This window comes from Lutjanus erythropterus, chromosome 8 (genome assembly GCF_056507025.1).
Source record: "Lutjanus erythropterus isolate fLutEry1 chromosome 8, fLutEry1.hap2, whole genome shotgun sequence".
NCBI classification, from domain to species: domain Eukaryota; kingdom Metazoa; phylum Chordata; class Actinopteri; order Lutjaniformes; family Lutjanidae; genus Lutjanus; species Lutjanus erythropterus.
In genome coordinates this window covers 33,895,504-33,916,794 of record NC_139324.1, presented here as the reverse complement: position 1 = coordinate 33,916,794, position 21,291 = coordinate 33,895,504, and the positions used below count along the sequence as shown (strand labels likewise).

The following is a 21,291-nucleotide window of genomic DNA, read 5'->3' as shown; positions in this document are numbered from 1 at the left end:
TTTTCAGACAGACTTCAACTGTTTGTGTCAGTAGGAAGAAAATAAGGGAGCAAGAAAAACAAACCAAGTCCAAAACCAAGCCTCAGCCTCACCCTCCTGGAAAACTGTGAAACCGTGACTGGACGAGAGAAGTTCCCTTTAAACGAGGAGAATCAGTGTGGCTTCTGCAAGTCTGTAATGCTGATGTGCTCTTAGTAGAAGTTTACATGATCAAGAAGGTGTGAGAAGAAAAAAAAATCAGACATAATACAATGAAGGGACTTATAATGCCCTGTGACCATACTTATGACAACTCTTACTGATGAATGTAACAGAGCAACCTTTAGAAATGAGCCCTTTTCAGACACGGAATCTGTTGCATTGCTGGATTTTAGTGTGAATCTGTTAAATTAATGACATTTCTGGCATTCAAGCATGCTGTACACAGATCTCAGTGGAGTCAATGGCTCTATTTAAACATGACAGGACTGTTAGACATAATGTAGAGCTGCAATGCTCACACTATATTCCCTCTCATTGCAGCAGCAGGACTGCTGGAGAACAGCTGTGTGTTGAATAAATAATAAAGTGGATTGTCGACTGTTTATCTCTCTATTATCTATCTCTATTAATGACCCGCTTGCCGCTGCTTCTCACGAGTCTAACAATCCCTGTGGATGTCCTGAAAAATGTTCTCATCTATATTGTCAATTATGTGTGGAACATAAAATTCTGTTGCAGATTCTACAGCATCTGACAATGCCAAAATGTAGTTTTAAAAAAACATCAAGCTGTTCTGCTGTATCTGAGGGGTTTCTGGTGGATGATCGTGTAAGCGGTCGGCATGAATGAAAGCTGAAAATTTAGAAGACTGATGGTCTGATGATGACTGTGGTTGTCAGAAGGTTCTTGTTCCACTTTTGCCCCATCACTAAAAAATTAAAGGAGAAATCTGTACTGATTTCAATGTAACTGATCATAAAATGACCACAGTATGTCATCTCGTTGCTGCTGGTTATTGTCATTTTACGATGGTGCAGGCGTCTTGTGCTCTAGCAGCAATGCATCCTACACAAACTTCCCTGAGTCGGGGAGGAGGGGGCAGGGGGAAACAACTCGCTTTAACCATAGATCATACATTAAATTGGACTGTAATACTCAGTTTTGCACGTGCAATTATTACATATTGCTCCTTTAAATGAAGAAAACAGTAATTTCCCCTACAAATTAAAACAGTTGCATTTACAGTGTTGTGGTTTATTAAATTGATTATATTACACATCTCTGCTGAATGCTCAATTCTGATTGGTCAGTTATGGCAGTGGATGGTGGGATATTTCTGAATAGCAGCTATGGATGCAGCTCTGACAGTTCAACACCCTGCATCACCTTGTCTGGGTTTATTTCGCAGTAATATTCCTAACAACAATCCCCTCATTGTAAACTATTATTTTATTTGTGCAATAGAAATAAAAAAAAATATATATTGTGCTACTATAGCTTTTATACTGACTTTGCTTATTTTACCACATCCAGCATAGTCGGATTGCTGTCACGAATTTTATGAAGACAAGCCGTTTGTTTAGACCAAAATTGCCTCATGAAGTCGAGCATGTCTGAAAAGGAGCTTTCTAATAACAAGCATGTTACCAATGTTTGTCTCATTCCCAAAGTCATTAAGGCTGCATTATAAATCATTAGGAGTTCTGTTATCATGTGTTAAAGATATGGCAGACAGATTACATGTAACTGAAGAAGTCCCTTTCAGTGTATTATTTGTACCTATCCAAGTCATTTGATTGATGTACAGTATGTTACGAGGAGGCTGTGAGAGGATCATCACACTGAGGTGACCCTCTGGGCAGAAGTTTAAAAAAAAAGAAGTAGAGGGAGGTATATTGAAAAGAAAGGCCTTGTATAAAAATTAAAGGATAAATATAAAACATTACAAAGCGATATAAAACCCACAGAGAAGTTTAAAAATACCATTAATGAAAGCGTACACAGGATTCATGGGTACAGTCATTAAACTTTGGCACAAAGTCAAACTCACACTCGCACACGCTGCTGGTTTCTGTTGGATTTTTTTTTTTTTGAGACTGGCCACACAGGGCTGGGAAGGATGTGGGCAGAATGTCACTGGTTATACTGGTCATACTGGAGTGTTTTTCAGATATTTCTTCACATGAAGCCAGAACTGGAAGAGAGAACAAGAAGTTGAGTTGAGAATCAATTTCACAGCAAATTCCAAGTAACATTCCCACGCCATATTACTGAATTTACTGGCAATTTACTGTCTGGCTCTGTCACACAGTTTGTCTGTAAGCAACTTAGAGAGACAGTTCACCCCTAGATGGTTTTGGTGTGAGTTGCAGAGTTTTGGAGATATCAGCTGTAGATATCTGCCTTCTCTCCAGCATAATGTAATAACAGAGACACTTAGCCTGTGGTGCTCAAAGCTCAGACCCTGCTGTGAGCAGTTTCATGTCTGAACTACTTTATTTTTACTGTAGAAAGATTTCTGGAAAGAAACTTTTTTGATACCACACAATAAAAAGGGCCACGATAGAAACAAAGAAAAAGAATGTCTTGAAAATAGAGCTGCAATGATTTATCAATTATTAAATTAAAGCTATTCTCTCATTCCACCTTCTGAAATGTAAATATTTTCAGGTTTCTTTACTCCTTTATGACAGTAAACTGAATCATTTTGGGTTGTGAGCAAATCAAGACATTTGACGACGTCATCTTGGGCTTATGGAAACATTGATAAACATTTTTCATCATTTTCTGACATCTGATAGACCAAAAAACTAACTGATTAATATAGAAAATAAATGAGATGAATTGTTAGTTGCAGCCCTACTTGAAAATTTATTAAATAATAAATCTAATGCGAATAGCATTTTTTCATATAAAATGAGTTTTTCCTTCTTGGTTTTCCTTCTTTAATAAAAGAAAAGTAGCCAGCCATGACTGTGGAAACAATTAGCATGAATCATGTTCGGCAATGAATGGTTGAATTCTGAATGTACAACTGCAAAACAAAAGACAAAAAAAGTCATCAGATTTGTCGCCCCGCATTGATTTTACCAGCAGGTGGCAACGTATCCTGTATTATATAAAACTCTTAAGTACTGAACCTTTTCAACAGCAGGTCACTAATGACTCAACAAGTTTCATTTCACTCTCACTGCCTACAGATTCAGAGTGTTTCCATGAAACATCAGCATTAGCTTTTAGAGAAGCCTCTTACTTCTTGCGGTCCTTGTCCTTCTTGCCGTTGGCGGTGAGGCTCTGGGCCTGCAGGAGCTGGGCGGCAGCTCGTCTCTTACTGAAGGAACTCTGGTCCTCATCCAGGAGTCTCTTCTTTTCCTCCAGAGCTGCTTTCTCATCTGCATGGAGGCGCTTCAGCTGCTCGAAACGACTTTGCAGCTGAAACACACAGAGAACAACAGAACTGAGTTACAAAGATGCCTCCATTTTGCCTTTCTGTGTAGCAAATTAAAACAATTGTGAAATTGTAAAAGATTGGGAGGAGAGATGCTTTTACTTTGATTTGACAAAAGAAAAAAAACTTGAAAAGGAAAACAGACTGTTAAAATCACATTTATCCATTCAAAAAACAAATGAGTACACTGACAAATTACAACTTCGGAAGGAAAAAATACAGTCACAACTAACAGTTTAGTATGGCAGGTCAAAGTTGAACTGGAATATGAAAAAAAAAATCAACACCAATGTCTCTTTCCAGAAATCATGACCCTTTCTAGAAGAAATAAAGTAGTTCTGGTTGATTCTACTGCAGAAAGAAAGTAGATCTTACATGAAACTGCTCACAATATGGTCTGTGGATCACTTGGGTAACTGGGTTGAGATTTCTAGAAAGAGACATTGGTGTTGAACTTTTCAAATGTATGTTTTGACACTTTGAGCGCCACAAGTTAAGTACAATTTAGTCCCACTATATTAGAGAGAAGGCAGAGATCTCTTTGGCAAAACTCAGCAAGCTAGATGGATGAATAGCTCTACAGATAAGAGGATGAACTGCAATTTTTGCTGTGTTCCTGCCTTCCAAGATCTCAGCAATTCTTTGGCGAGTACAACGTTTTCATCAACAACTAAACTGATGCCTAAAACCCCCACTTTAATAAACTAGTTTTGCTTTAAGAAATAAAACTGAAATGCTGTTAAGTCAGCAACTCACACCTCTCGGGACGATGTGTGCCCAGTTTGTGGCTATTTTAATGCACAAAATATGCTGAATATACCTCTCTCTCAGCCTCCTTCAGCTCAGACTCCTTCTCCTTCACCCTCTGCACAAACATCTGCCTCATCTCGTCCTCCCTCTTCTGGAGCTCCACCAGGAACTCCTGACGCTTGGCCTCATATGTCTGCTGCAAGCTGCACACACAGACAGAGTTGTCAGTCCATATCAGTTGCACATCGAGTCGAGACAGGTGTTTGTTTATGAGTTGCCAGCTCACCTGACGGGTTTGCACTCTGGTCCCGTGTCTTTAAACCCCATCTCTTCTAGTTTGCAGCGTCTGTACAGCTCGTAGTGGCGAGTGTGAGTCTGCTCTCTCAGGTCCTCCATGTTTACACATATCAGCATCTCTCTCAGCTTCACAAAGTCGCAGTGACTCTCGTTCTCCACTGACACACACATCAATAGATACAACACCAACACAAAGGTTAGCCGTCAAGCTGATATTAAATAATTGTAAATTTCTTATTGACTTCCTTCAGATGTTTTTCTTTCAGGCAAGAAAAGCTTTTGAAGAAGCATTTAGACCACAATCAGACACTGAAACTGAAAACCTACTGACAGCCACAGTAATGATATTTCTTTAATGGAGGTTAGCTGGCAGCTAACACCAACTCCACTGGGCAAGAATGTGCTGATTTCAAAATGTATTGAGCTGTCTCAGCCAAAGTACTCATTACTATGTGTGATAATTCTTGTGAGGGGGAAAAAAATACGTCTGAAAAGATAATTAGATGTCCATTAAATCAATGTGATCCTGCAATTAACAGCAAGGTCTCTGGTAATACGAGCACATTTGTGAGGGAAAAAAAACAAGCAATGATCCATCTCACCTTGTACAACACCCCAGGGATATTGACGCGCCTTCACCATCTTATTGCCAACGCTGACTTCTTCTGTGCTGCCAACTACAGCAAATGGCAAATGACCCTATGAAAACAGTTTATTTCAATATGACATATAACATGGATGGATCCACAACACTACAACTAAAACAGAGCCAGTCTTAGGCAAATAAAGTTTTGGAAGAAGTGAAAGTAAAACTTATTAAGTCACGGCTCTTTACACCAACTCCCTCAGCAATACTATCTCACACATGCACACACACAGTGTCTGCATGTTTAAGTTATATTTTTCTAACTTTGCTGATGCTACAAAGAAATGTGAGTTCAACTCTGAAAATAAAACAACTGCAAACCTATGGGAATATAGTGTAAATCTGTCACACTGATGACTGATCTGAAAAATCCACACAAGCAAACCACAAAATCTTTATATCTGAGTTTTCACACTTAGAATTAGGGATGCGTGATATTATCGGCACGTCATCTGTATTGATGAATAAAGGCTTTAAAATGAAATTATCAGCGTTGGCTCGAAATGCAGATATTGCTGATAAGATGACACATTAATTGTGTGCACGTGGTGCAAATATGTCTGCGGTGTTGAGGTCTTTTTCACTGGCTGAAATGAATATCAAGGTTGCTATTTGCAATGATTGCTCAGTGTGTGTCATGCAAGGAGGAGCCAAAATCACATTCTTTTCACGCTACAATTTTAATTGCCCATCTTAAGAGCCATCATCCCAGTCACCATGACAAATTTAGAAGAGAACAAAGAGGAAAAAAAAAAACCTCAGCAGCAGTTTTCTTATTTTGCCCAGTCAATTCACCCATTTTGAAAAGCATTGTATTCTATGTCTGCATCTGCCAGTATACCATCAAGATAAGTGCAGGCATAACAATGTGTCAGTTCCCCTAAAGAAAATACTTGATTTTCTCTGCAATTATGTGGAAAAAAAAATCTGTGCATATATTGGTGTCGGCATCAGCTTTGTTCCAAGATAAGTTGGAAAATATCAGCATATTGAATGCAGGCAAAAATCTTATAACTTAAAATATGTAATGTCTGCAAAATATTTATACCATTAATATTATAATAATTAAATAACATTCTTTCCTCAACTGACCAATAGACCCTGGTGAACAGAGCAGCAGTTCAGGCATTACCTGGCCCTAAGAAAACATTCAAGTTCAAGGTGGTGAGTGTGTGTGTGCGTTTCCTTACATTCATTGTAGTGTTGACCTTAGCCACGGTCTCATCATCCAGGGGGAACTGATATATTTGGACGCCGTTGCTGACCAGCTCACTCATGATTTTGATTTTAAACTTGTGCAGCTCGCTCTTGCTGATCGTGTCAGCTTTAGCGATCACAGGGATGATGTTCACCTACAAAAAGATGAGATACAACAGGTTAATGTGCATGTGCAAAATAACAGCCTCTTATTTCTCAGCAATCATTAGGAAATACATATTTATGCACACTATTATCTGGACACTTCTGGACAAAGATAAATTAGACCTTTAAAGGAATAGTCCAGATTATTTGAGGTGGGGCTGTACGAGATACTTATCGATAAATCAGTGTACTACCTACAGTTTATGGTGATCGACATGAGGATGAGATCAGCAACAAAATATATTTTAGCCACTTAAAAAGGGATGTTCTATAAAAAACAAGCAATGTCATTTTAAGTGTACACTATATTTAGAATGCTTTCAACACTTGGGAGAACTTGGGAATTGCTTGTGTATCACTGCCTTGATCTGTTAGTTTGTTTGTGTGACTTGTGTTTTAAAAGGTTAGTTTGGATTGACCGAAGTCACATAACAACACAAACTAACAGAGTGAAGCAGTGGTACACCAGCAACTCCCAGTGGAGCCACCGGAGTCTCCCCATCAGAAAAGGCTGTCTGACAGAAAGGTAAAGTGGTGAAAACATTCTAAATATAGCAGAGATTTAAACCAATATTATTTTTTTAGATGGGTCTTTTTTAAGTGGCAAAAATACATTTTGCTGCTGACCCTGTCCACAGCTGTACATTGCTCAGCTTCTGTGCTGGTTCTTCTGCTGCTTCTTCAAATCAGGGGTGTGTTGACCTTCTGTAGGTAACACACTGACGATGGATATGTACTTCATTCAACCTCACTTCAAATAATCCAAACTATCCTTTTCATACAATATTTAAAGACATACATGTGCATATTTCATAAATAAATAACTTCTGAAATTGTGAGAAATGAGAGATTTTACATGTGATTATATTCACGTATATTCACACAATTTTCCATTAACCACAGACTCCTGTGACATTAGCCGACCACCACTGAGCCACCTCATTAGTCACTAATTTTAACACAGAAAAAAACAGATACTATCAAGTTCTAATCCACTTTGTAAGTAGCCACCACGCTGTGAGGCCAATCAAATTTGTTAATTTGAGTATAGTCCTGTAGAAAAGACTATGGCCGCAACGATTAATAAATTACTAGTCCATTATTTCATTAATTGTCAAGTATTTTGATAATTGATTAATTGGTTTGACTAATTTTTAAAGAAAAGAAAGTCAAAATTCTCTGATCCCAGCTTCTTAAATGTAAATAGTTTCTGGTTTCTTTGCTCCTTTATGACAATAAACTAAATATTTTTGGGTTCTTGACAAAACAAGGCATTTAAGGAAGTCTTCTTGGACTTTGTGTAAAACTGATTAACATTTTTCCACCATTTTTCCACCATTGAGCAAACAACTAATTGATTTATCAAGAAAATAATAGATTTGTTGACAATGAAAATAATCATTATATCCATTGCAGCCCTAGAAAAGACTTTAAGACAAAACTAGTAACATTAACTCTGTGAACTTTGAGAAGATGCCAAAGACATCTAGTACCAGAGCTAAACCAAGCTAATCTCACTGATCAACATACCGTGAAGCTACATCCAGATGCATTACAAAAGGCATCCATTAGTCTGACTCTGGCAAAGTATAAACAACAGTACGATTTCTACAGCATTTATTTTCATTAGTTTATCTAAAATACTTTTCAAAACTGATTTTAGATAAGTGCTACATAAACCAGGTTTACTGATGTTATTTCTGGCCCAGCAGTCCACTCTGCTGTCCAAGTCTTCCCACATTCCTCTCCTGCCTGTCTGTCCGTCAACTCGTCGTACCAAAGAGAGGCTTGGAATGAGTTGTTGTCACTGGGCAAGCTTCAGGGCCAGACCACACACCCATACACACATACAGAATACACACTGATCCCAGCAGAGAAAACAAAACAATGCCAGGAGATCTGTTCCAACAGCTGTCTGAGTGAGTGACTGACTGTCTCTCCGTCAGTGCTGCAGATTCAACAAATGGCTCTTTCTGCACGTATCTGTACAGTGGCACAAAAGGACAACTCGAGTGTGTGTGTGTGTGAGGTGATTACAGCATTCCACTGCTTTTTCTGCTCCATTCACACGCAAATCCAGGGTTACTGACACTCCGGAGCAGCGAAATCACACAAACACACAAAAAACACAAAGTCACTACACACAGAGAGCATGGGAAAGTTTCTGACCACTTCAAGAGTGAAGGGAGGGAGGGGTTTAACCAGTCGTGGAGCGAAGCTCTCCCAACAGTCAGGCATTAAAAAAAAACACACTTAGAGGAAAGTCTACAAACAACCACAGCTTAGTCTCTAATACAGTACTTCTCATCATCACTTACACATCAGTTTGTAATCACTTATCATGTGTAGAGCTGCAACTATTAGTCGGCTATGCTATATTAGTATTTCAGGTGTAATTTCTTCACTTCAAACTGTGCAATATCAACATTTCCTATGTGCAATGGTGTAAGCTATACAGTTCAGTTTGTTTCTTGTTTATATTGCATACCATTGTTTTTATTGCCCGATATTCACATGAGAATTCCCTGCATATGCCTGACTGGGATATTAACAGCATCTGCTAATATTTTCTGGTATTTCATAAATCTCATATCAAAGGGAACATTGAAAAACCACCTGATATGTTGACAAACCAATGCATCAGTCCAATGCTTCAAAACACACACATACAGTGATCCTTCTCCTACCTTGCTGTCAAGCTTCTTCATGGTGACCAGGTCTAGCGATTTCAGTGAATGACCTGAGGGGGAGATGAAGTAAAGACAGGCATGGACTCGCGAGTCATGGTAGTTGTGAAGAGAGCGCTTGATTTTTAGCTCTTCCTGCAGGTAACTCTCAAACTGCCTGTCGATGTAGTCCACCACTGGCTGATAGCTACAACAGGAGAGACACAGAACTGATCAGAAACAGGGATTTTATGAATGGGAAACACAGATTAGGTTATAGTGTCAATAAATTTAAAATAGGATATGTAACCTAACACTTATTCTTAATCACTCCTCCCACCTCTCTTGTTTGTTCATTTGGTCTCCAAAGCCCACGGTGTTGACCACAGTAAGACGTAGTCTGACATTACTCTCCTGTAGGTCGTAGGTTTGAGCCCGCAGCTTGACCTGAGGCTCAAAGTGGGATGACTCAAAGTTCTCAAAGTTGGTATTAAACAGAGTGTCCATCAGAGTAGACTTGCCAATACCAGTTTCACCTAAGGCCAGAAAAAGACAGAACACGATTTTAGCCATTTATCACTGTCATGCCAATGTCAAAACAAGCTGCTACATGCATATTACTAAAACTTAATTTGCTTGGGGAAGGAAGACTCAAAACCAAGCTTTACATCCACACTCCTGCACAAGAGCAGTTTATTTTAGCGGTGACATTCTGTGTATATCTGTGTTTCAGTAAGGGTGAGTTTATTGTGCATGTATGTGTGTGTAAGTGTATGACAACGTGCCGATGCAGAGTATATTGAAGCAGAAGCCCTGGCAGATGGACTTGTTGACAAGCTGATCCGGGAGGCTGTCAAAGCCCACATGGCCAGCCAGGGACAGGGGCCGGACTCCTTTATCCTGAGGAAGAAATCCAACGCATACAGACAAACAGATTAGTCTCTAGATGCTGCGGCCACTTTTTTCCTCAAATAAGAAAAACTATTCTTTGGGGACAAATGATTATTTCAGCACTAAAAGTAAAATATCACTTTTATCACGTGTCTGCTCTCCTGTTGTAAGGATGCACAATAGTGACAATTCTGGCAATATTTGTTAACACATTCATACCACATAATATTAGAAGATGTTACACCTGAATGACCACCATTTGTTTAATGCATTTTTTTATTTTGTTGTACTTATTTATTTTTCTCTTAACTTCTTTTGTATTATAAAGTGATTTGAGTATAATGATTTTAAATGAATTTTAATTCAGTATTACTGCTTTCTCTTAACACTGAGCATTACAGAAGGCTTGGAGAGATATAACTTTAATTGTAAGTCTAAGTCTGTATGTTTACATTGTTTGCAGTTGTTTGTTTGGACCTTGATATATTACAATAAAGAGAATTTCAAAAAACAAGACAATTAAACAATGGTATGTTCTTTATCAATTTATAAATGGAAAATGTAAACCAAATTTCACAATAATGCACATGTGATAAAGAAATGAAATCAGTCACACAGCAAATGGTCCAGGCATCTAAATTTTACACAATCATAGCTACATAATTACTTTTTTTAGCATTAACTAATTAATATGGCTGTACAGTTAATCGCAATTACAATAAAATCGGCCAGGGAGTAAATTTCCTTTACTGTGCTGGCTACGAAAACACTAACTCACCTTATTAACAGTCCATGTCTTACCCATCGTCCATTGCTTTCCTATCATCCTCCTCTGACCCACCCCTCTCCGAACTTGTATTGAGAAATCACTAAACCAGAGGAGTAACACTGACCTAGTTATGACACAATTTGCTGACGTTTATGAAATTCCAGAAATGACAGACCTTCAACTTTTCATAATTGTGAACTATGATTTTTAAGTGGAGAAACACTCATTATTCACACAAGTTTCTACAGCATGTTTATTTTTGCCCAAATGTCCTGGTTACACTAACCAGCGTTACCTGTACACCTAATTCCATTCAAAAATGTGAGTTAGTGGCGCTTATCGAACTTTCTACATAACAACTCACTGTACAGTTAACATGACCTAAAACGCTGGCAATTTTGTTTCAGCAACTGTTGCAGACGAGTAAAAAACACAACAACTTGCACAAAACTTTTAACTGTTGAGTGGCTAGCTTAACGCTGTGCTAGCCAGCTAGCGTCCTCAGCGGTGTATTTTGATGACAGAGACACATGAGAAAAGTTTAAAATTGAACTTCAAAAGCCCCACTAGGTGTTCTGGACACATGTCGATGTGGAGGGAGGATGTGTTTTAGTGTTCAACACTGTTTTTATGTTTGTGCTGCCGTGTTTTCAATAACTTGAAGGACAGAAAGTTATCGGGCTAGCGGCGGCTAACTTAATGATAGCCCCGGCGGACACTCCCTGCTCAACTGTCAAGAACAATGTCACTTGTCTACAACAAAGACAGAAAATACTAACCGGCTGTCGAGCAACATCCGAAGAAGCCATAGTTTTAGCCAGAAGTTAATATCCTCGACAGATGCAGAAGTAATACAATAAAACTGACTTAAAACAGACTTCTTTTTTTAGAAGTCTAATCGAGACCGCCTCACTGCGTCTACCGTCGACAACTGGACAGACTAGACCATTCAAGACAAGAATGAGGTGGAGTTTATAGTTTGTAAATTTGCTTTAAAACTAAAAGTCAATCAGTTGGGCCAGATTGTAACGAGAATTCAAACATGCAACGTTACCGAGGAATAAAACGCACTATGATTGCAAGAAAGTCTCGCCAAACAAATCTAATTTACTGTAGGTATGCATCCACCCCCCTTCTTTGTAAAATGGTACAGCGCGAATTAATTTCCCAAGTCGCTTCCATGATATGTTGAGGACTATCAGAAAAATTGTCCATCTACATCCAAACAGTTTTTCTATTATGTTGATGCATGGTTTCACATACGACTATATTGCCATGGCATATCCAGGTATTGAAATAGTTAATATAATCAGAACAACACGTTTTAGTTAGGTATTACGAGAGCTGCAACAATAAGTCAAGTAATAATCGACTATGAAATTAATCGTCAAGTATTTTGATAAGCAATAAATCGGTTTGAGTTACTTTTATAGAAAAAAGTTCTAAATTCTCTGATTTCAGCTTTTTAAATGTTGAATGTTTTCTGGTTCATTTAGTCCTCTGTGTCAGTAAACTAGATATTGCACATTCATTCATTAATTTAACCTTTATTTTAACTCGAAAATACATTGAGATAGAGACCTCATTTACAATGTAGCAAAACAATAAAATTAAAGCTCCCAGGCGCAAACTTACATAAAAATGTCAGCAAGAAGCCACAATAAAATTTCAAGAATAAATAAAAACCTCAATAATAAACAAAACAGTTCAAATTTAGGGTGTAGGCGCACAGCATGAAAAACTGGATTTTCCAAATTCAGTAAAAAAAAAACAGCCTGTATCTGCAGTATAATCCAATCACAGTCCACATAAAAAAAAAAAAAATACTAAACCAGTTAGTCATGCAGTACAGGCCCGAAGCATATTTCCACCGCTTTCTCATGCCATCACGGCCCAGTCGACATTTAAAATAAGGCTGCATTCTCTAAAACTCAGTCTGTTTTTACTACTACTAGTATCGGGCGCCTGAGTTTACGAGGAGCACATGAACGCAGCATGATTTTTTGCCATGGTGAACCGTTTGCTTGGTTGCTTCAGCTACGTGCGACCCCTATCTGCCAGAGCTCGACAGACACTCCCCATGGAGGAGGAGAGGAGGAAAGCAGTGAAGAAGATGCTGTCATCCGTCCTCACCGACCTCTGTGACTGACAGTAACGTGAACATGGAGTCATTTTTAAACGTTCTCGAGTGACTTGTTTTGGGCCATCTCTGCGCTCTGTTGTGGGCCGTTCGGGATGATGATGGCGTCCCAGTGCACGGAGCAAGCCGTGCAGGAGTTCCTGATGGAGAGAGGAGGGAGGGTCCAACAGATGGAGCTGATCGATCATTTCCTATCAATTTGCGGGGAAAATGACCAGTCGAAGGAAGGGGTGGATCGAGAGGTGCTGACCCGCATCGTGGACAACGTGGGTTTCGTGAAGGTGGAGAACGGCGTGAAATTCGTGTGTTTGAACGCTGACGGCAGCGCGGAGTCGGTGATGCGTGCGGACACGGGCGGCCACGATCACACGGAGTGTAACGGTAATGATATCCCGGAGACACTGGAGGACAACAACTATGTCAACGGCAACCCTGATAACGGAGACCAAACAGGTGAGGGACACGCACTTTGTCTTCATTTCATTGCATGTAATTGTGCGACGATTTATTTTTCTTATTCAGATGTAAATTTCTCTCTATATATATATTATATACCCTGGTTTGTGCATTATATCTACTTGTTCACATATTTGCTTGGATTGTATTGTTTTGCATTGGCCCTCTGAATAGCCACAACAGTTGTTTGGCCATTGTTTATAAAGGCCAGTACTTGTTATACTGGCTTACACTGAAGTAGTCAAAATCCAGTGATCAATACCTTTGATTGTGACCTATTTCCTCTTTCCCTACATCAAAACAAGTTTACAGTTATAGGGCCAGATCGATGCTGGATTTCAGGGGGTTGGTGCCAATACCAATATTAGGGAGTAAAATATTCCTTTAATGATATGTTGACCGATATTCATCATACAGAATGTAAAATATATGTATATAAACACTAGGGTTGCATGATATGATAAAAAAGGGTCAAATTGTGATTATTTTTACTCAAATTGTGATTGCAGTGAGTGATGCGATAGGTGGGAATGATTATTTGTGCGTCACAATTTTCATTTAAAAAAAAATTAAATCATGATGTGACAGTTGTTGCGGTCTGTACTAAACAAACACGTTTTATAACATCTGGAGAAGAAGATTAGTAGGCCAGGACATCTGTGCAGCTCTACAGTACTTCTGTTCTGCTTTCTCACACATTTTTTCTTTTTTTTATATGAAAACTTCTTTTTGTTAGAACATAATGTAGATTGTATTCATCTATGTTTTATGTATACATGTATGTGTATGTGTACATATATTTTGCTCTGTTTGTGTTTTCTTTTCTTTAGTTATTTATAATTATTAACAGTAGCAGTGAGAGTTTACTTTTTCAGTGCCCTGATATCATATTGGACAACAGTTTGTTGTTAAACTATAAAATATCCTCCCTCTATCTTTTCCACAAGTGTTAAACACCCTCTGAGGGATCATTGCAAAAAATGTGTGTTTATGTATATATTCTGTATCAGTATCGGCATCTGCCCCAAAAATTCAGTATCGGTCGTGCATGCATTGGCTTCAATGACAGCTGAGTAAGCTTGATACCTCGGTCAACTTTATCCTTTGTTGTCTCCTGTACTTAGATCTTCTGTGTGCTAGGCTCATCTATGTTGGAAAGAAAACTGAATTTTGAAGAGGGTGTAAATTAGTGTTCAGGGGGAACCTGTAAAAACAACAGTATTTGCATCTTAAGTTAGCTAATGTTAGAAAAACTGAAAAGCTAGCTAACTAGCTAGCTAATAATTGATATAGATTTGCAAGCTAGTTAGCTAGTGTTTGAAGAAATATAAACAGAATGTTGCATTTAAAGTTAACAAATAAAAACAATCTGCATTATTTTCTGTTTCAAAAAGTTTTCATATAGGCACATATATATATATATATATATGCTGATACTGATATATCTGTGATAGGCCAATATTGTGATTTACATATCAGTCAGGGTCTTTTTCCAATAATTCAGGATGATAATAATAACACAAAGAGCTCCAAGGCTAACCTCTAGCATACCTGTAGGGATTACAGTGGAGTCAGATCAGGTTTGGATTATGCCATTGTGATTATGTATTTGAGCTGGATGACAGTTCCAAAAAATGTTCAATGGTTTCACAGGAGCATCCAGCTCATTGGCTGCCTGCCTGGACAACAATAAACAGTCGAATGCCAATGAGCAACCTGAGGACCCCTCCACGGATAATAAGACCAACACTCCTACCTCTGACGGAGGAGGGGAGGTGAAGCTGAGGGAGAGGAGGAGGCGAGAGTCAGCCCCGGTGATCGGGTTGCCAGATCTGGACCAGGCTCACTCTGCAGGGTCACACAGCCAGCAGGTGAGGGGGGCGCGCAGGGTGTCCAAAGGGTCCCAGCGGGCCATGCTGATCAGCTGCCTATCTGAGGACAGCGCTTTGGAAGGACTGGACCCTATTGGAGACGTCAACACCCCCAAAGGAAGTCGCAGGAACTTCATAGAGCTGATGATGAGTAGTTCTCCTCAGGTAGGATACTGTGTTTCTCCGGCATGAAATTAAAAAGCTTCCAGGTGATTGTGAGTCATAGTTTATGGTATGGCAGCTTTAATAAGCTGTCTGCAGGGCACAGCAGTTTAAACAAGTAACAATCTAAGCGTGTAACAAAAATGGCCTTCAACCTTTAAAAATCACTCATTCAGATGTAAAAGAAAAATGCTGCTGAGCTGCTTTTGATTGTTTTAAACTTTGAACCATGTCATACTTTTGGCCACACCTAAACCACAGATGTCACAACAGGTGCTTCACCTTTGGGTGTGCTCCAAAACCTGAATGGCACCCAGCCGTCCGTAGATTAATTTAAGCAGGTTCCCCTGCTTCTGCCACTGTGTAACTTTCAATATGACCAAGAGTGCAACCATTGACAGCTGATGGGCTGAGACCAGCGATGCAATATTCATGAAGTGTGACTCCACAGCATCTGTCTTATGTAACTGCGATATTCGACACGGTGATGATGCAATCTAGCTGCCTCTAATCGGGCTCAGCTTAACTCTTAAGCAGATTGACCTGTGATGACGATGATCTCTTTTTGGTTATTATCATAGGAGAACGACTGAAAAAAATTAGGATTGCCGGTCGGCACAACCATGGTTTGGAGAGGCAGAGGGGAGTACCAGCAAGGAAACTAAGCAATGTACTGCTGTAGACAGGATCAGGAACAAAAATCAATATTGTATCATATAATTTTTTGTCCCATCTTGCTCAACCAGACTCCATTGGTGAAATCAGTAATTTTACCTTGCAAAACAGAGGAGTTACTTGTCCACTGCTGCCTCAGTCTGTTAGTTAGCTTGTGTTATTGTGTGACTTTGGTGTTGTAAAAGGTTAGTTTGGATTCACCAAAGTCACACAGTAACACAAACAAAGTAACACATTGAGGCAGCAGTAGTCCAGCAACTCCTGTGTTTTGTGACATAAAATTACTGATTTTGCCTGTGGAGTTTGGTGGGTTTGGACAGGGTGATACTTAGCTTATTTAACGGTTTATATTATGAAAAAAGTCAACCTGATGACAAAGTAAAGTGGTGAAAATATTATAAACATAGTATGCGCTTAAACTGATATTGAGTTTTTTGGTGGACCTTTATTGAGAGCCTAAAATACCTTTTGTTGCTGACCCTGTCTGCAACAGTTCAGTGCTTAGCATCTGTGTTGGTGCTCCTCTGTGCTTCTCTAAACCTTTTGCATGTCGACCTGCATCTACTGTAGCTAATACACTGACTACTGATAAGTACCTCATACAACCTCACTTTACACATCAGCATCAGTTTGATGCTTTATTGTGATGAACAATATGCTCAGTTCCCTGGTATCTGGCCTTTGTTAAGCCGGTCTTCCACAAATTACAATAAATTATGTATGAAATGTGGAACATTTGAAGTGTTGTGTAACTGTTATTTACAGCCACTGAGGTCCTGTAAAGAACCGTTTTAGGGATGTATTGGCAAAAAATGTGTCTAAAAGCCATCATTATGACACCAAAAAGTATTCCACAGTCATACAAAACTCAACAACTACTGTCTTAAATGGTGTGGCACTAAAAGTAATGTTCTTCCCTTTGCAGGTTCGGAGGTCTCTGATCAACCGTGGTTCACGCCTCCGGGACTCAGTGAGGAGTGATGGAGATTCGACATCGCTCCTCTCCTCAGGCACTGATGAGGACTGTGCGTCAGTGACCCTGGACCCACTGGAACACCAGTGGATGCTGTGCGCCTCAGATGGCCTGTGGGAAAGCCTGCAGCCCCTCCTCGCCGTGGAGCCTTGCCTCGTGGCCAAGAAAGACTTTGTGACCGGCTTCACCTGCCTCCACTGGGCGGCTAAGCAGGGCAAAGCTGAGCTGCTCTCCCAGCTGCTCGCCTTCGCCAAGGAGAACGCTGTACCTCTGAATGTGAATGTGAGATCGAGCGCTGGATACACGCCGCTTCACCTGGCAGCCATGCACGGACACACACAGGTGGGTTGACTGGTGGTGGTAGTGGAGTGTGAAGCAGCAGATAATTATATACGTTCTCTGCTTCAGCGAGAATCATTAAAGTCCTTGTTGGTACTGAATGATCTACTGTAGAAAAACTTAATTTGTATCAACAGTTTTTTTTTTTTTACATAAAATGAGTTGAAAAGATTAAATGTGTTATCATAAATTTGTTTAAAAAAAAAACAAAAAAACAACCAATATTGGATTACTGGAGCCAACACCAATATTAGGACCTTAAAAAAAACTTCCAGTATCTATATATCGGCCAATATTCTTTATCCTGAATATAATGTACAGAATATAGAATACATAATGTAAATACACATTTTTGCAATGATTCCTCAAATGTGGTTATCAAACACTTGTGATGAAGAAAGAAGAAGAAAGAAAAGTGATCAGATGACATAAAATGCCACCTATAAAACTAACAAATCAAAACAATCCACACAACATTATCATATCAGTACATACTGGACAACATATATGTCAGTACCAATATAGACCAACATAGCTGTGATAGGCCAACGTCAGTATAATATAATATCAGTCGGGCTCTAATAAAAAAAAGTTTTCTTGCAGCGAGGGTATTCACTCACTATTTTAATTTTCATTGAATCCAAAACACAGTCCATTATGATTTTAAGCAGAATTTTTACGACACCATTTTTCCTTCCTGACACCGTTTATGATACCTGAACTTTCTGCATGCCAAGTATTGATGTGACAGCAGTGAGTTAAAAGGAAAAATTATGGATGTGACATGACTGCTATCATTGTTTTATGCCCTGGCTCACAGGTAATTCTTTCAGGTCCAGTGGCTGTATGAACGCTGCAGCCTCTTGTAATATAAAAACAGCGTATTTCTCTTCCCTTTGGAGAAGAGACCGGCGTGATCACTGTTTATCTTTCATCTTCCTCTCCGTTTCAACACTGCATCAGTTCTTCATTGAACAGAGGAACTTCATGTAATGGCCAACTGCTATTGTGTTCTTCTATGGTGAAACCTCTTAAGATGGGGACAGTAATTTAAAACTAAAATCAGAAATTAAATGAAAAAAAGGCCAAAGGAGAGAGCGTTAATAAATTAATTAAGTTATGCTGTTATATTTTATGCGTAGCACAAAGATGCGACCCATCCACTGATCAACCGCAGTGTCCATGGTTGTAACTGACGCTGATCACTTGTCTGCTGTATGCTTACGGTTCCCAAAAAGGATGAGAACATCATAAATAAAAGGCCTTGGTGGGGCATTAGGTGGGCCATAGGAAAACAATAGATATTGACCAAAAAGAAATCTCTTTCTGATATTTACTTAGAAGGAAAAACTTACGCATTTGAGTGTAAAACACAAATAATTTTGCTTGTAAATAAATGTCATTTTAATATAAAAATATCAATAATTTCATGAATACTGGATGGGGGCAGCGCTCTTTGATCATCAGAGAAAACACTATAACTGAGTCAGAGTTGGTCTGATCCTTATCAGACAATGAAAATACACCCTACAAATAAAATATAATGACATATAAAATCCATACCAAGGAAGGACAGAAATAACCGTGGACTGTACAAGACAACTGGTCTTTTAAAGTTCACATGCTGATTATTGATGAGATGCAGTTTCATATTATATAATTCACAGATGTACAGTATTACTGGTACTGGTGTCAGACAATATTAGCCTATAAGTCAAGTTGTAAATTCTGCTGTAAGCGACAGGTAACAGTATTTCATTATTTATTGTGTTGTGATTGGCAGGTGGTCCGTGTGTTGCTGTCAGACTGGGACGCGGATCCTGAGGCTCGAGACTACAGCGGGAGACGAGCCATCCAGTACCTGCCCCCACCTCTGGCCGCTGACCTGCAGGAGGAGGGAGTGGTCATCTCACCGGGCGCTGAGTCAGACAGCGAAAACACTAACAGCGGAGGAGGAGGAGGAGGAGGGCGCGGCTGGCGGTTTCCCAGAGTCCTCCCGGGCAATCTGAACCCGCTGCGGCTCCTGAACCCCCCAGCTGAGGTGGCGGAGGAGGCAGTCGCGACCGGGAGGACCAAGGGGGGGATGCAGAGGAAGTCGTCCCTGAGCCGGCTGAACGCCAGGCTGCACCGGGGACGCCACCGTGCCCAGATCATCCACAGCGCCTCCTTCAGGGACCCCGGGGAGGTGGGAAGAGCGGAGGAGCTCCCCAGCAGTCCTCTCAGAACCCGACCACTGTCCAACCTGTTTGGATGAACCAGCGACATCGAGATATAAACCAGTTTGACATGTTTCGATTTACAAAATACAGTTTACTCACCATTATAAGCTGACAGGTCAGACATTTTTATGACCAAATTAAGAAGACACATCCTAATATATAGCATCAAGCTGATTTTAAAGTTTTATTATCATAGGATTTTGAATGACTAAACCACAATCTAACTTATTTTTCTTCCTATTGCAGTTATCAGGCTTATGTTGATCACTGGGTACCACAGTTCATGTAGCATTTTATTTTCCACGACAGTTCATTTAGTTAGAAGTGAATTATGTGGTTTTTCTTTTTTAGGCTCTGCTTTAGAGCAAAGCAAATATTACACCGGGTGTTTTTAGTTTAAAATCATTCACTAGAAGAATGTTTACACAAATACAGAAGCAACATGCAGGATTGTATCAAGTTTTCACTTTAGGTTTGACTCACAGTGGTGACGGATTTGAAAATAACACTTAGGTTTGATTCCACCAATCTTCTTTTTGTTTGCAGAGTAAAGTAATATATTCATATAACTAATTTTTATATATTTCATCTCCCTTTGATTGGACGGGGCTGACTGTTTTTTTTAGTACATTTCTGTAACGTGAATGAATCTTTTTTATTTTTAAGTAGCAGATTTTAATATTAACTGAACTGTTGTAACCACAGAAGTCTTTTATGTCCACACATCCATGTACAGATGTCATGTTTGCACTCGTCACTTTGAAGATAGTTTGTGATTATGGGAGGAAACTGCTCAAACTAAAACCATGCCAGCTGTTACTGGTCCCATGTCAGTCGATATAAGTGGAGGATCAAATTGTCACATCTTTGGGTGTATAATGCACTGTATATACAGTATATAAGTACAAATGAGGCGACGTAACTTTTTCTATAACTTTCACTTCTGTTGATCAAGAATATAAAAGAGCATACACTGTTTTAAAAAAAAGTTGAGAAAACTCTTAATCTTCAGGCAGCTGCCTTCACCAGATGTTTAAGTTTTGAATCAACCCGAACTCCTAAAGGGACAGTTCACCCAAAAATCAAAAATACATATTTTCCTCCTGGCCTGTAGTGCTGCAGAAATGGCACTTTGCTATTAAGGCATGCTGACATCTCCAAAACTCTGCAACTCACACCAAAAAAATCTAGATGGATAAATAACCCTATAGGCCAGAGGAAAATATGTATTTTTGATGTGGGGATGAACTGTCCCTTTAAGTTTTGAAATAAACAAAACAATGTTTTGGGTGTTTTGGGTGCCCAAAAGTTTAATAGTTGCATTTGAAAATTCTAAATTATTAACCATTCTTTACTTTTACTTAAATGAGTTTACTCAACAGATTTTTTTAAAAACAAGTTTTTGTGGGTTTCTAAAACTCAAAGATTAAAGTTTATCTAAAGAAGAAAAGAAAACAATCTCAAGAAAACATTATTAGTTGGTAAAACCTTTTTAAAACTTAAAAAGAGGCAGTTAATCCCAAAATCAATCAATCATATTTTTTCCTATATATCCATCAAAATATTTTTGGTGCAAGTTGCAGAGTTTTGGAGATATCGGTTGTAGAGATGTCTACCTTCTCTCCACTGTAATGGGACTAAATGA

General features: G+C 39.2%; 2 protein-coding genes across 3 annotated transcripts; one reads left to right on the top strand and one right to left on the bottom strand.

Annotated features, from left to right (window-relative positions):
- Window positions 1-2,092: 2,092 nt before the first annotated feature.
- Window positions 2,093-11,753, bottom strand: septin10 (septin 10). 2 transcript variants are annotated; one of them, XM_084725365.1, is made up of 10 exons: window positions 11,591-11,753; window positions 9,937-10,051; window positions 9,492-9,687; window positions 9,173-9,359; window positions 6,314-6,475; window positions 5,080-5,176; window positions 4,467-4,635; window positions 4,251-4,383; window positions 3,236-3,414; window positions 2,093-2,176 (listed from the first exon to the last, which is right to left on the bottom strand). In XM_084725365.1, exons 1-10 carry the CDS (start codon window positions 11,618-11,620, stop codon window positions 2,161-2,163), a joined length of 1,284 nt encoding a protein of 427 aa, XP_084581491.1. In that variant the 5' UTR covers window positions 11,621-11,753; the 3' UTR covers window positions 2,093-2,160. The 2 variants fall into 2 exon arrangements, with proteins under 2 accessions (XP_084581491.1, XP_084581492.1); XM_084725366.1 differs by lacking the exon at window positions 2,093-2,176 and having other exon boundaries at window positions 3,232-3,414.
- Window positions 11,754-12,835: 1,082 nt separating this feature from the next.
- sowahca (sosondowah ankyrin repeat domain family Ca) lies at window positions 12,836-21,187 on the top strand. The gene is made up of 4 exons (XM_084725364.1): window positions 12,836-13,404; window positions 15,061-15,443; window positions 17,041-17,430; window positions 19,211-21,187. The coding sequence occupies exons 1-4, from the start codon at window positions 13,047-13,049 to the stop codon at window positions 19,679-19,681; spliced, it is 1,602 nt and encodes a 533-aa protein (XP_084581490.1). The 5' UTR covers window positions 12,836-13,046; the 3' UTR covers window positions 19,682-21,187.
- Window positions 21,188-21,291: the final 104 nt, after the last annotated feature.

What these genes read in the sequence shown, in the direction of transcription:
- septin10 (XM_084725365.1), bottom strand. Translation starts at nt 11,620, where the DNA reads ATGGCTTCTTCGGATGTTGCTCGACAGCCG. An exon ending in CAAATGAACAAACAAGAGAG is followed by an intron (nt 9,360 to 9,491) that starts GTGGGAGGAGTG and finishes CTCCTGTTGTAG; the next exon opens with CTATCAGCCAGTGGTGGACT. An exon ending in TGAAGGAGGCTGAGAGAGAG is followed by an intron (nt 3,415 to 4,250) that starts GTATATTCAGCA and finishes TGTGTGTTTCAG; the next exon opens with CTGCAAAGTCGTTTCGAGCA.
- sowahca (XM_084725364.1), top strand. Translation starts at nt 13,047, where the DNA reads ATGATGATGGCGTCCCAGTGCACGGAGCAAGCCGTGCAGGAGTTCCTG. An exon ending in TGATGAGTAGTTCTCCTCAG is followed by an intron (nt 15,444 to 17,040) that starts GTAGGATACTGT and finishes TTCCCTTTGCAG; the next exon opens with GTTCGGAGGTCTCTGATCAA. An exon ending in CCATGCACGGACACACACAG is followed by an intron (nt 17,431 to 19,210) that starts GTGGGTTGACTG and finishes TGTGATTGGCAG; the next exon opens with GTGGTCCGTGTGTTGCTGTC.